This window comes from Dreissena polymorpha, chromosome 9 (genome assembly GCF_020536995.1).
Source record: "Dreissena polymorpha isolate Duluth1 chromosome 9, UMN_Dpol_1.0, whole genome shotgun sequence".
Lineage (NCBI taxonomy): Eukaryota > Metazoa > Mollusca > Bivalvia > Myida > Dreissenidae > Dreissena > Dreissena polymorpha.
The window spans coordinates 65,900,757-65,915,332 of NC_068363.1; the positions used below are offsets into that span (position 1 = coordinate 65,900,757).

The 14,576-nt window shown below is 35.8% G+C and overlaps 2 protein-coding genes and 1 long non-coding RNA gene across 3 annotated transcripts; all 3 read left to right on the top strand.

Moving 5' to 3' along the window:
* The first annotated feature begins 5,739 nt into the window (after positions 1–5,739).
* LOC127844501 (uncharacterized) lies at positions 5,740–7,486 on the top strand. The gene is made up of 2 exons (XR_008032772.1): positions 5,740–5,803; positions 6,776–7,486. It is a non-coding gene; the product is annotated as an uncharacterized LOC127844501 (long non-coding RNA).
* A 5,741-nt stretch (positions 7,487–13,227) lies between these two features.
* Positions 13,228–13,710, top strand: LOC127846120 (uncharacterized). The gene has a single exon (XM_052377296.1). It carries the CDS (start codon positions 13,228–13,230, stop codon positions 13,708–13,710), a length of 483 nt encoding a protein of 160 aa, XP_052233256.1.
* Positions 13,711–13,719: 9 nt separating this feature from the next.
* Positions 13,720–14,046, top strand: LOC127846122 (histidine-rich glycoprotein-like). Its single transcript, XM_052377297.1, has one exon. It carries the CDS (start codon positions 13,720–13,722, stop codon positions 14,044–14,046), a length of 327 nt encoding a protein of 108 aa, XP_052233257.1.
* The last annotated feature ends 530 nt before the right edge of the window (positions 14,047–14,576 follow it).

Genomic DNA, 14,576 nt, shown 5'->3' on the forward strand with positions numbered 1-14,576 from the left:
CTGTTTATATACCATAGTCGCTACAACGTTTACAATTGGCAGGTTGGAAATAATTCGTTTTCTTTACACTCATAATCGCGTTGAAAATTAATTATACACGTTTTAATTCGCAATTTATTTACTGAATCGCGACAAATGTCAAATACAATACAGAATAGTTGTTTCATTTATCTACAAACATATAATGAATTGAATATAACTGATTAAAAATTAACGTTTTCAAACTATTATTAAATCTTTTTCCCAGAATATGCTGTCCTATTTATAGCTGAGCTTCCTATACCTTTATCAATGATAATAAGCGAGGTATGCCGATTAGAAAAATCGAGCTATCTCAATCGGACTGGCTCGGTCTTTTACATAGGTCGCCATTGTGAAGAATTTTTTCATGGTATGATACCTTAGACGAGCTGCTTCGCAGCTATACCGGTAAAACCTGCCACGTGAAACTCCTTTTGTCATACTTCGATGATTGCATAACTTAAGGCCATGACATCGAGAACAAAATATATGTCCACTATGCGCACTTAGACATTATATGCAGAACATGGAAAAGCTGTCAATACAATGGAAATAATGAGGGTACCTCACAATTAACGATTCATATTGGCATCAATATAATTATCATTGAACTGAGTATTCGTGGGAATAAAGCGCAAATTGTCAATATGTATACTTCCTACTATGAATAGGGATCAAAAGATTACAGTGATGTATTAAAGCTTAGGCAATCAATTATATAAAATTATACTCAAATAATTAACTGATGACGGAATATACAGAAATGCAGACGTGTGCCTTGTTTTCAAAATTACTTGACAACGCGACCGACTTATACAAATCGGCCCGACTCAAAAATTTACGGCGTGAATCAAACACTATTAAGATTCATGTTAATTGTAACAAGGCTTTATAGCAAATAGTCTGATAACGATTTATTATCATTATTATTATTAAAGTTGCAGGTTAAAATACGTAAATGTTTTATTCTTACTGGTACTTAAGACTAGATCGTTATAGTACCAGAGACCACGTAAAGAACACAACAATCATTAAATCAATTCAAAACACGTTTTACATACCAGGATCAAACATAGACAGTTTTAACGTCATCATACTTGTGTAACCCGTAACCCTAAACTTGTTATTGCACGTTGAATAATAATGAAGTTACTGTGCATTTGGCTAAGCAAGATTGCGCACCACAGTCCGGTAAATGAACGCAGTTATACGATGCTTTCTTATATTCTGATATAAGTAGTTAGGTTATATAGATTTACCTCACCATACCACCAGCTTCTCCTTGCATTTAAAATCAAAGAAATCGTTTTACAAAATAGGGAGTGAACTCTAAAACGTATTGTGTATTCATCCAGAATGGTGTAGTATGATCATAAGACGGCTAAGGTTATGTACATTTTTTTGTAACTGACTTACTTAATCCAAACTGTAATGTTAAATGTAAATCATAAATATAAAGTTGTATGCTGTGTACATTTACCAGAATATTAAAAAGCCATCATAATACATGTGCAAATTACTAAAAAGAAGACATTACACTTATTTTTATAGTATATACACAATTTAGCTGTTGATAAAACTTGTTTTGTGTGCGTAATTTGCAATGTTGTTTATTTTACCTAAAGTAAACGAAGGTTTTCAGATTTTTTTAAAAAGCTCTAACACAAGTTCTTTTCAAATATAAATATTAAATAATAAAAAAGCAAAACCAAATTTCAATACATGTGTCAAGTTTCAATGAATCAGTTCAAATCCTTTGATGATGATAATAATAATATATATGTTGCTAAGATTGTCTACTTAACTTGGTCCATTCCATTATACATTCTGTGAAAGAGTTTAGAATCACAGGAGCTCCGAAATATTTGCATATTTCTAATTTAGTTAAAACAATGCAATATTTATATGGATATACATTAGGAAAATATAACAAGGGAAGGCATTTTTTGCCAAATATTGCCAAATATGCAGACAAATGCATTCCTGAACAGTTCACATGTGTACTAGTTAGTGGAGTGGTTATAAATTACTTAATGATTTGTTATGCTATTAAAACAGGTGTTGGTCACAGAAAGTGACACATGTCCCCGATCAAGCTATTTTCCAAAATGGGGACGGACGGATTGACAGAAAGACTGACGGGCGGACGATTCAATTACTATATTCCACCCTTTGGGGGCATAAAAACTTAACGGTTTGGGAAAATATGCTTTACTATCATTAGTAAGACATTGAAGGTTTTGTGATTTATTTTAAAATTATGCATTTAGTTTTGAGCGATGTACATGTAATTAATAGAACAACAAAGAATAAAACATATTATTTTAAATATTAAAAAAAATGGTATCATTTTTAATATTAAAAAGGTTTGCTGTTGTGATTCTAAACTACGTTACTTACTGTGTGTTTCCTGTGTATTTACTTTTTAGTGCATGTTTCCATTATATCTCTTTTTGTTTACGTTTCATTCCTTTTCATATAAGTTGCTTTATCATTTATCAGTTTTTATTTTAGTCGTGTGCGTGTGTCTGTCTTTATTATGTAAAAACAGCCGCATTATTAAACCAATTAAGCTTTTTATACGCATATTTCAAGGACGGAACATCACGGGTGCAATTTTTTTATTAGTTTGCGTTTACTTTTTTATTTAAATGCAATGTAGTTGACAACTCCTGCCGTTTTCCAATAAACCGAAATGGGACGTTGACGTATTGAGTTTTATATTGCAATTTACATACAGTCAATGATCGATTCACTGAAAAATTCCATTCACTTGTTTAAATGTTGTTGCTATCATTTTGATAGAGATCAGACAAATTAGAAAACAACCCTGTAATAAATGTACGAGTAACTGCTTACATGGAATAGTAAGCGTATGTTTTTTATTCTAGATTTTTATGCATTTTTGTCATATTCTTGTTGTAATCTGGTTATCTTCCTTTCGAGTTTATACTGTGTAACTTTTAGCTTTCATATTTCGCCTAGTAATGTATATTCTTCTGAAAATAAACGATAAAACAAGTGTATGTATTTCTTTTCTTTATGTATGTTCGTTTTTTACCGAAGGATAACCCACGAAAGTAGCACATAGCAACTAATTTCCAGTGGAGTCCTATATACAGGCCTGACAGGTGCTGATTTTAATTTGAGAAACAGCTTCAAATACACGGGATTCCGGGTGCGATACCCTAGCTCTTTGCGAAGAGATCCCATGATAAGTTACAAGAAGTTTGATGTATAGCACCGATACACGCAAGGCATGTTTCCTTGGTATTCTGAAACCAGTACTTAGCCTTTGATTTCCATGGTTACTAACCAGAACTTTCAACATGGACGGTGGTGAAGCCAGGATTTGAACTCAGAACCCCTCGATCCTAAATCCAGCACTAGACCACTGAGCCACCGCCGCATATCAATTTCGTTTTAATTGTTTGGCTTATCGTGCTAGCAATCTAGGAGAATATATCAATCTTTTCGCATGAAAAAATGATTAACTCCTATTGTGTGATGTTTTATCACTCCATGGAGCGTTCTGTATTGCTGAAATGACGTATTTAGTAATCATCGGTCATGGAAATATCGAAAACTTCGTTTTCCAAAGTTCGGATTTTCGAGGATTAATTGTATGAGAATATTTTAGGGAAATGACAATGATATATCGCTGCTTGATTGTTACAAAGCAATTATTTTGACGGATAGGGGCTATGTGCGTCAAACTCCTGAGGAGCTGTCTAATCAGGGTAGACTTGATTTGTAAAGGACGACCGACAAAATAAAATCTTTGACCTAAATATTGGCCCGGGGGTAGGCCACGGAGGATCAAAGTGACCCTCGGGCGCTGTTGCCATTTTTTTACCATAATACAATGTACTTTTCTATATTTCTCATGTCTAGACCCGGAATATTTGGCATATTTAGGAAGGTGTTGGCCCGGGTCAGGGAGGGTAATTAAGCGCACCACGTGCGTTCTTAAGGTGGTTTTTAGGCCTTAAGAGGCCATTTTGAGAACATTTTGTGATTTTCTTTTTCGAAATATATTAATATTTAATAGTATTTAAGTAGATGTTGGTAAATTTAAGAATACAATCGAAAAAATGTTCAAGAACAGTTGAAAAATGTTTGATAGGGGTCCAAACACCGATTTTTAAATAAAATTGCATTGATTGTTAGCGCGTTTCTTATTGAAATATTGTTAGGCTAGTCAGAGGTGTCTCAAAGCTATATTTTTCCGGTAGAACAAAATACCACAGACACATTAATGTGCGCGTTGGGGATATAGATGTGCCCCGGGGTCGAAATAGTGTGTGTCATAGAGGGTAACCCTCGTGAAATGTGCTCAACTGGGCATATTTGTGAAATACCGTCTGTTCTATTTCGAAACCAAGATGCATGTAGAATAAATTGTAGACGGAGGTGCACATGCAATCCAATACAAAACCCATAATAAGTAACAATCGCAATAAGGCTATAACTGAACACTGAAGTTTATAACATTTTACATAGTCACTTACCCCTCATAAAATTTTCTTATACAAACGTGAAAAAAAGTAATAATCATGAAAAAAATCCACCTCGTAAAGACTCCATGGAAGATTCTGCGTTGAGCATTGCATAACCACAGTTTGTCCATGCAGCTGCTAATGGCCTAAGTGTCAGTTTGTAACGGGTTTCAATCTGCCGCACTCACCTTTTCTCTGAGATTTCTATCTTAAATCTGCTGCACTCACCTTTTCTCTGAGATTTCTTATCTAAAATCTGCCGCACTCACCTTTTCTCTGACATTTCTTATCTAAAATCTGCTTCACCCACCTTTTCTTTGAGATTTCTTTTCTAAAATCTGCTGCACTCACCTTTTCACTGAGATTCCTTATCTAAAATCTGCTGCACTCACCTTTTATTTGAGATTTCTTATCTAAAATCTGCGGCACTAACCTTTTCTTTAAGATTTCTTTTCTAAAATCTGTTGCACTTGAGATTTCTTGTTGTACAATCTAACTATATAGTGTTGACCTCCTAATGGTAATAGTAAAAGAATAATAAATTTGCTATGGGCTGATGGGGTTTGTGTCCACTTTTATTGCAATGAATTAATAAGTCATCGTATTGTTACACTTCCACTGACTTATGTCATACTCCTGGTGAAAATGGTGCAAAAACATTGATCAAACAACCCTTTCCCACTCAGAAGCAAAGTGAAAATTGCTATGTACAAACAAAATAAAACCAGAACAGCCTGCGAGTAACTCGCAGTCTGTTCAGGTTTTATGCTGTTTGCTGCTCAACAGTATCTTAGGGATGGAAATGAAGCCTTTAAAACTTGAATCCGGTAAGAAAGGTCTTTAGTTAAATTAAACTTTCTAAGGGACTACACAGGCGTGAAAATACGAATCTTAGTGGTAAAGGAATGAGTCAAGTTTCTCATATGTTTCTGTCAGTTAAGCTTCATGTGTCCTTACTTTCTGTCATTGAAGCTTCATGTTTCTTTACTTTGTGTCATTGAAGCTTCATGTTTCGTTATTTCTTGTTGATGAAGCTTCATGTTTCCTTACTTTGTGTTATTGAAGCTTCATGTTTCCTTACTTTGTGTCATTGAAGCTTCATGTTTCCTTACTTTGTGTCATTGAAGCTTCATGTTTCCTTACTTTGTGTCATTGAAGCTTCATGTTTCCTTATTTCATGTTGATGAAGCTTCATGTTTCCTTACTTTGTGTCTCTGCAGGCCATGCCACTGCACCATGTCAGTATGGCTGTGATTTCTGCGGTTCATGATGGCAAATTCAAGGTAGGATCAATGTACGGCATATTGTCACCAACATGTGTGCAGCTTTTATAAAAACCTGATATTTATGGTGTGGAATATATCCTGGTTCACACAGAATGCTGCCTTGGCATATTGAACCTAATAAGCTCAAGAATTAAAACATACATTTGTACTTTTAATGTCAGATTTTGTGCGCCGAATCTTGTTTACAAATATTCCACAGTTTGTTGTGTAACTTATTTAATTCCATAACTGACATATGCTAATTATCCATCATAAAGTTTCATTAAATGTATACCTTAGTTTAAATAACTGGTGATTATTTTTGACCAGGCTTTAAATGAACTTGGTTATTATAGTTGGCTATGGTGGTCAGATGGAACGGTTTATCAAACAACAGGCTTCCAGTCAATAACTTGAACGGTTTATCAAACAATAGGCTTCCAGTAAATAACTTAAGTTTTCATATACCAATTATGATGAAACTTTTGATATACCAAGCATGTATGGATACCTAGGATGATGCCAGTTGGCTAAAAGTCACACTTTAATTTTTGTTTAAGCATTCATTAAAATGTATGTGCTGCAAGTCAGGTCAAGGTAAATCTCACAGTTCTTAAACAAAAAGTTTTTGGTCAACAACTTGAGGTTAGATGCATTTAATTCACTGAAATTGTATGTGTATGGAGCTTACACGCTGAACTTTCATGAGATTGCATTTGGGTAAGGTTGTTCAAGGTCAAGGATGTTGTTACTAAATGTAGAAAAATAGGTTTCTGCCTATAACTCGTAAAATATTAAGATTGTTTTAAGCCTATCAGGTTAGGATGGAGGTATTGTACTCGAAAATAGGTATAAGCAGGTATATACAGACATTGTTGAGATTTCAGTATCATGTGAAGTAAATGAATAAGTTAAAGGAAAACCTGGTTTCTTGTAATTGCCATGTTTCTTGTTAGTTGTTCACATAAAAAATATGTTTTAACATTTCAGCTAACCACAAAGTCTATAGACAATGTCCTGAAAGTTCTACGACATCTGAAAGATGTGGCGCTAGACAATTTGAAAATAGCTTGATTTTCAATTGAACAGAAATGGATTCTGGCACTAGACAAATTGGAAATAGCTTGATCCTCAATTGAACAGATTTTGAAGCCTTATATTTTGCCGCGTAATGTCCTAATAACATATTATGTAAAGCTGAATATTTGTGCTTCATATTCCTGTATCATAATATGTCATGTTATGTAGGTGAATGTTTTCGAGATTGGCAATTCTGTTTTAAATATGTCATTCAACCAACCCACATCAGATGATAAAAATGGCGTAGGAGTTTGCTTGTCATGTCTGTTGTAAGGAATTCTGTTTTCAAGGATTAAATGCTGCAGTTTCGTCATCTTGCAAATACCTTATGATAAGTGAAAAAAAATCTGTATGCAAAAACTTTCCTGGCCACATGACAGTCGTTAAGATTAGACAAGGAGAGATTTACAGTTGAATTTTCATATTCTTCTTTTAACTGAAAAAGCTATTTGCTGAGTATTGTATTTATAAATTATCTATGGTACATATTTTAAGATTCTTACTTAATTTTTAGAATGTATAATATTTGAGTTTGTGTATTTTACAATGTGTTGTCATATTTTATACATTCTGCTTAAGTTCAATTAAATGAGGCTAATTGTAATAAAATCATTTTTAAAGAAGGACACAGTTGTACAAAAATGATTACTTTTGTGTGTGTTTTATTTATCCTTATTTTTTTCTCGTTTATATTTTAGTTGCTACTTTTAGCGATACATTGCTAATATTTTTCTATTAAGGTTTAATTTGTTATAAATGTCTTTTAAAAATTATCTTAAAAATGTGCATTTTAATATAAGTAACAAAATTATCAACTGATTTTTTCTTAAACTAAGCAACACAATAATCTGGAAAGTAAACAATTAAATAATGAAAGAAAAGCACAGACTTTTTAGCTCACCTGTCACGAAGTGACATGGTGAGCTTATGTGACCGTGTGATGTCCGGCGTCCGTTGTGTGTGCGTGCGTGTGTGCGTGCGTCCGTCATTAATTTGTTTGTGTAGACAGTAGAGGTCACAGTTTTCATCCAATCTTTATGAAATTTGGTCAGAATGTTTATCTTGATGAAATCTGGGTTGGGATTGTATTTTGGTCATCTGGGGTCACAAACTAGGTCACTAGGTCAAAGACTAGGTCACATAACAGGTCAAATAATAGAAAAACCTTGTGCAGACAATAGAGGTCGCAGTTTTCATCCAATCTTTATGAAATTTGGTCAGAATGTTTATCTTGATGAAATCTGGGTTGGGATTGTATTTGGGTCATCTGGGGTAAAAAAACTAGGTCACTAGGTCAATCAATTGAAAAATCATCAACAATTTGTTTGTGTAGACAGTAGAGGTCACAGTTTTTATCCAATGTTTATGAAATTTAGTCCGAATGTTTATCTTGATAACATATGGGTTGGGATTGTATTTGGTTTATCTGGGGTCAAAAACTAGGTCACTAGGTAAAAAACTAGGTCAAATAATAGAAAAATTTTGTATAGACAATAGAGGTCGCAGTTTTCATCCGATGTTTATGAAATTTGGTCAGAATGTTTATCTTGATGAATTCTGGCTTGGAAATGTATTTGGGTCACTTGGGGTCAAAAACTAGGTCACTAGGTCAAAAACTAGGTCAAATAATAGAAAAACCTTGTGTATACAATAGAGGTCGCAGTTTTCATCCAATCTTTATGAAATTTGGTCAGAATGTTTATCTTGATGAAATCTGGGCTGGGATTGTATTTGGGCCATCTGAGGTCAAAAACTAGGTCTCTAGGTCAAATAATAGAAAAACCGTTAACAATTTGTTTGTGTAGACAGTAGAGGTCACAGTTTTCATCCAATCTTTATGAAATTTGGTCAGAATGTTTATCTTGATGAAATCTGGGTTGGGATTGTATTTGGGTCATCTGGGGTCAAAAACTAGGTCACTAGGTCAAATAATAGAAAAACCTTGTGTAGACAATAGAGGTCACAGTTTTCATCCAATCTTCATGAAATTTAGTCAGAATCTTTGTCTTGATGAAATCTGGGTTGGGATTGTATTTGGGTCACCTGGGGTCAAAAACTAGGTCAATAGGTCAAATATTAGAAAAACCTTGTGTAGACCATAGAGGTCACAGTTTTCATCTAATCTTTTTGAAATTTGGTCAGAATGTTTATCTTGATGAAAACTGGGTTGGAATTGTATTTGGTTAGTCAGGTGAGCGATTCAGGGCCATCATGGCCCTCTTGTTTATATTTATGATTGTTAAATGTGGTACTTATTTTTTAGCATTATTTTAATTTATTTTTGCGCAAAATTAAACACAATGCTAAAGGTTGAAGAAGTATTAAATGTATATAAATGTCACAATTAATTAATTAGTAAATACATGCACTTATATAAAGAATAAAATTATTGTTCTTATATTTGTGTTGTTGTAATAATAGATAAGTATAACAGGTTATGTTATGTTGGCAAATTTAAGTCAGAAATAGTCTATAAAATTATGTTCTTCCATGCCCATTAATTGGTCAAATCAATGATAGATATGTAGATTATATATCAAAAAAGGTATCAATCAACTTCATGTTGAGGCTTTATTTGTTTAAGCTAGTTACTTTAACATTCATTCAACATTTGACCAAGTCACGGCATAAAGATTGAAGTAAAAATCTATATTTAAAGTGATATAATGGGTATTTGTCACTGTTGAATTGAGCTGAAAATAATTAACAGGTCAAAAGAGTTAGTTAAAATGTGGTTACTGACCAATTATCTGCAACTCATCTTGCTACCAGTTGTTTATAAAATATATATATTATATTCGATATTTTACATGACTGGTGAGTCCTGTAAGCCTAAATGATCCGTAAAACAAAATAGTGTCTTTGTGACGTATGAACGAATCTGGATAAAACTCATTTTAGATTCACATTGTAAATCGAATCGTTTCTGTCCTCAGTTGTCAAAACGAAAGTACGGTTGATATTCAAAAGCATTATTTTTCTCTTTCCGGGATATTTTTTAGTATGTTGATGCTGCATTAACAAATATAAGGGTATATGAAGAGAAAACACCAAAAATAAACAACGGTTGCGATAAGACACCTATAAACTGTTAGATGCCCAAATCACTTTAAGTAACAAACACCTCCGCATAGGCTAATCAGGGACGACACTTTCCACTTTAATGGTATTTTTCGTTTAAAGGAAGTCTCTTTTTACCAAAAATCTAGTTTAAGTGGAAAGTGTCGTCCCTGATTAGCCTGTGCGGACTGTACAGGCTAATCTGGGACGACACTACGCACATGCATTTTGCCCAGTTTTCTCAGAACAAGACACATTCGACAAGTGTGCTCGTGTTTTGGCAGACATGGGTTCAAGCCCCATATTATTTAAAGCTGCCTGAAATGGTGGAGCATAATTACAGTAACTGTTGTGTCCGTCCATCAGAATTCCTATTTGATGGAAGTGCATTTGCAGTTTCTACAAAAATTTATCCTGATTATCGTGCCTGTCCTACACGATATCGGTTCTTCCATCTTTTACAATTTTAAATTCTGATTGAGGTATCAGACAATACTGATTCACAGTTGAAGAAATTTGATATGCAATATCTCTTAAGGATGTAAATACACATCCTTGTTACAGCGTTCTGGTCCATTTTGCAGGGAGTTTTTACCTTTCAATTATTGATATGTAACTATCTGTGTACAGGTAGCAATCCGTTAGAATCTGAATCATTGAGAAACACCTTCAACGCCAATGTGACCTCTTTTACAACTTCATCGACTGCTAGAAAGTTTTCGACCGCTTGTGGCATGATGGCCTATGGCACTTTAAGAGAGGATTCAACATCGACAAAGGGAGTCATTAAAGACTCGATGGAAACGCCAGCAGTGCAGTACTTCTCAACGATCAGCAGGGGAACTTCTTCACATACCTGACTGGAGGAGGATTTCTGTATCGTCGTCACTCATTTCCCACCAACGGCCAAACCGGTAAAGGGATTGATGAAACAATTATCACCGTGATATGACTTTTATAAATCTTGAGAATGACTGTGATAAAGAAATAATTTAATCTAACAGTCATATATTTGAATGTGTGAACATACTAATCTATGTACTGTATATGTGCATAATCTTCACTTCTATGACTATGATATTACGAATACCAAGTACTGGAAATTTAGTCTAGTGAAAATAAAGATGACATTTGTTTAATAAAACATGTAATGTTAAGTTTCTTATTTTTAGCTCACCTGAGCACAACGTGCTCATAGTTTGCTTTTTGGATCACCTTTTGTCCTTCATGCACCGTCAACATTTTGCCTTGTTAAACCTCTATAGGCCACATTTATTGCTTGATTGCCTTGAAAATTGGTTAGAAAATTTGTCCCAATGATATCTTCGTTGTGTTCGAAACTCCGTCACACAAGGTCAAAACCTAGGTCACAAGGTCAAAATAAAGAAAAAGCTTATTAACACTCTAGAAGTCTCATTTATAGTCCAATCTTCATGAAACTTGGTCACAAAATTTGTCTTAATGATATCTCATTTGTTAGAACGTTTGATACTGGTTCGGGTTCATTGAAAAACATGACCGCTAGGGGGCATATTTGCTCACATGGCAATTGAAAAACCTTGTTAACATTCTAGAAGTCATAATTTATACTCCAATTTTCGTGGAACTTGGTCAGAACATTTGTTATGATTACCTGATATGGCTATAGAAAAACCTTGTTAACACTCTTGTTTGTAAAAATCTGGCTGCACTGATGTCTATCGGAACTGTTACATGTATCTGACAATGTAAAAAATACCCTAAGCACTAGTTGTAATGCACCACATACTGAAGTGTGCAAGTGCATAATTACAACATTACAGCAATATATTCTAATGTTCTGATAGGAAGACATTCATGAACCGGGAATAATAGAGTAAAATGTGACATTTCAAGCTGAACTCTTCCCCTAAGTCATCAAAATGCTTTAATCCAGTAAATTTCTCATTGTGCGTCATAATTTGTGTTGTTCTTTGCTTATGTCTGATATCTGCCCATCCACCAGCCCCATCAAATTGGAAACATGTCCGGTAGGAAGTTATTTTATCAGTTATTTAGCAATTCAATTCTGTATGAAATATTTTACTTCCTACACGTAGCCAGTTCGGACCCCAGTCATGATTAAATAACACATACATGTAGTCGAGGGCCTCTAAATGATGGTTCATATAAAATATAACACTAGGTCAAAATGAATTATTGATTAACATAATGTAAAATTACATTTCATTTCATAGCATAACATAAGCAAAATTTGTATTTGACATAAAATAGCACAATGCATTCTTAAAGCCAAGAACAATTGGTATGAAAAGGAGGTGGTCGAATCTGAGAACGGTTAATATATGAGATGTTTGATATTTCTAATATATATATAATTGTTTACATAGATAAAATCAAAGATACTAGTATCACAGACAAAACGAATTAAAAATGAAAAAAGCTAAGATTCTTTGGTAAGAAAACAACATATTTTGCAATAAAGTGCAGCTTACAGAAACAATTTTTTACATACCCCTGTTTTTATATTAAACACATCATGTGATAGGAGTCAGGGATGCTTTCCTGTTAACACATACACAATTTCCATATAGTGGCAAGAAAGAAGTCTGTTAACAAGTTTCACAGGGGCCCGGAAGTGGATTCTTTGACCTGCGTATAGATGGCATGTGAGGGGTCAGTAGTTAGGTGATTAGGGGATGTACTGGCATAGCGCTCGTAACTACATTAATTACAGTGATCCAATTGAAATAGGACAGTATAACAAACAAATTGAAATTGCAAACAAATAATGCTAAATGCATATTTCTATCAACGCCGCCATATTTGCAAACTTGGAGGGGTGGAGAGCAGCACCGCAAAAGGCACACCGCCAGCAATACGGCCACTATCATGTGAGGCACACACAGTGACCCTGATCACAAATCATGCAACAAGTTCATTATGTTCCAAACTATTCTCTGTGGTGTCTCAGTTGTTGAAACATCATTTCCCCCAAACACACTCTCGCTATATGTAGCTCTCACTTCAACATCATCTACAAGGGCCTCACACAAGCACAACACGGGTATCCCTTCCTGTCCATAAAAGCAGTAACATCCAGGCACCTGCAAAAAGATAATTTTAAAAACATACAAGGCAGGGATCACAATACAGGACATACCATCTGATTATGAGTACTTAAACAAAGTAATAGTGATTATTTTACCCAGAAATAACACTTAAACCATACATATATTGGGAATCCCATCCTACTTCGCTAACATACCCTGATGCTCCATCCACATACCTCACCCTCAGGCTCAATCCACAAAATCCACACTATGCTACACCGACATACCCCACCCTCATGCAACAACCTCATATCTCACCCTCATGCTACACCCACATCCCCACCCGCATGTTACAACCACATACATCACCATTATGCTACACCAACATCCCCACCCTCATGCTTCACTCATATACCCCACCCTCATGCTTCACCCACATACACTACCATCATGTTCAACCCATATAAACCACCCTCATGTTCAACCCACATACCCCACCCTCATACATCACCCTCATGCTACACCCACATCTCCGCCCACATAACCCACCCTCATGCTCAACCCAAATACATCACCCTCATGTTCCACCCATACAACCCACCTTCATGTTCCAGCCACTTCCCCTACTCTTATGATCAACCCACATACCTCACCCTCATGCTACATCCACATAACCTACTCATGCTACAACCACATACCTCATCATCCTCATACTCCACCAATATACCCCGCCCTCATGCTACAACCACATAACCAACCCTCATGATCCACCCACATACATCACCCTCGTGGTCAACCACATACGCTACCATCACGCCCCACCCATATAAACCACCCTCATGTTTAATCCACAAACCCCACCCTCATGATCCACCCTCATACTTCACCCTCATGCTACACCCACACAACCCATACTCAATGTCCACCCACATACACTACCCTCATACTCCTCCCACATACCTTGCCATCATGCTCAACCCACATATACTACCCCCATGCTCCACCCACAAACCCCACCCTCATTCTCCACCAACATCCCCTATCTCAGGCTCCACCCACATACACCACCCTCATGCTACACCCACATAACCCACCCTCATGAGCCACCCACATACCTCACCCTCATGCTACACCCACATACACTACCCTCATGTCCATCCATATAATCCATCCTCATGTCCATCCACACACCCCGCCCTTATGAACCACCCACATACTTCACCCTCATTACCCACTCTAATGACCCACCCACATACACTCATTACCCACTCTAATGACCCACCCACATACACTCCCCTCATTCTCCACCACATACATCGTCATGATGCTCTATCCACATACACTACCCCCATGCTCCATCCACATACACTACCCCCATGCTCCATCCACAAACACTACCCCATGCTCCATCCACATACACTACCCCCATGCTCTATCCACATACACTACCCCTATGCCCCATCCACATACACCACCCCCATGCTCCACCCACAAACCCCACTCTCATGTTACATCCACGTAACTCCCACTCAAATACCACCAACATACCCCACCCTAATGAGCCACCAACATACCCCACCCTAATGATTCACCCACATACCTAACCCTCTTAACCCACC

Bases quoted from the DNA above. Each gene is read 5' to 3' on its own strand.
- LOC127846120 (XM_052377296.1), top strand. From the start codon at position 13,228: ATGCTACACCGACATACCCCACCCTCATGCAACAACCTCATATCTCAC.
- LOC127846122 (XM_052377297.1), top strand. From the start codon at position 13,720: ATGATCCACCCACATACATCACCCTCGTGGTCAACCACATACGCTACC.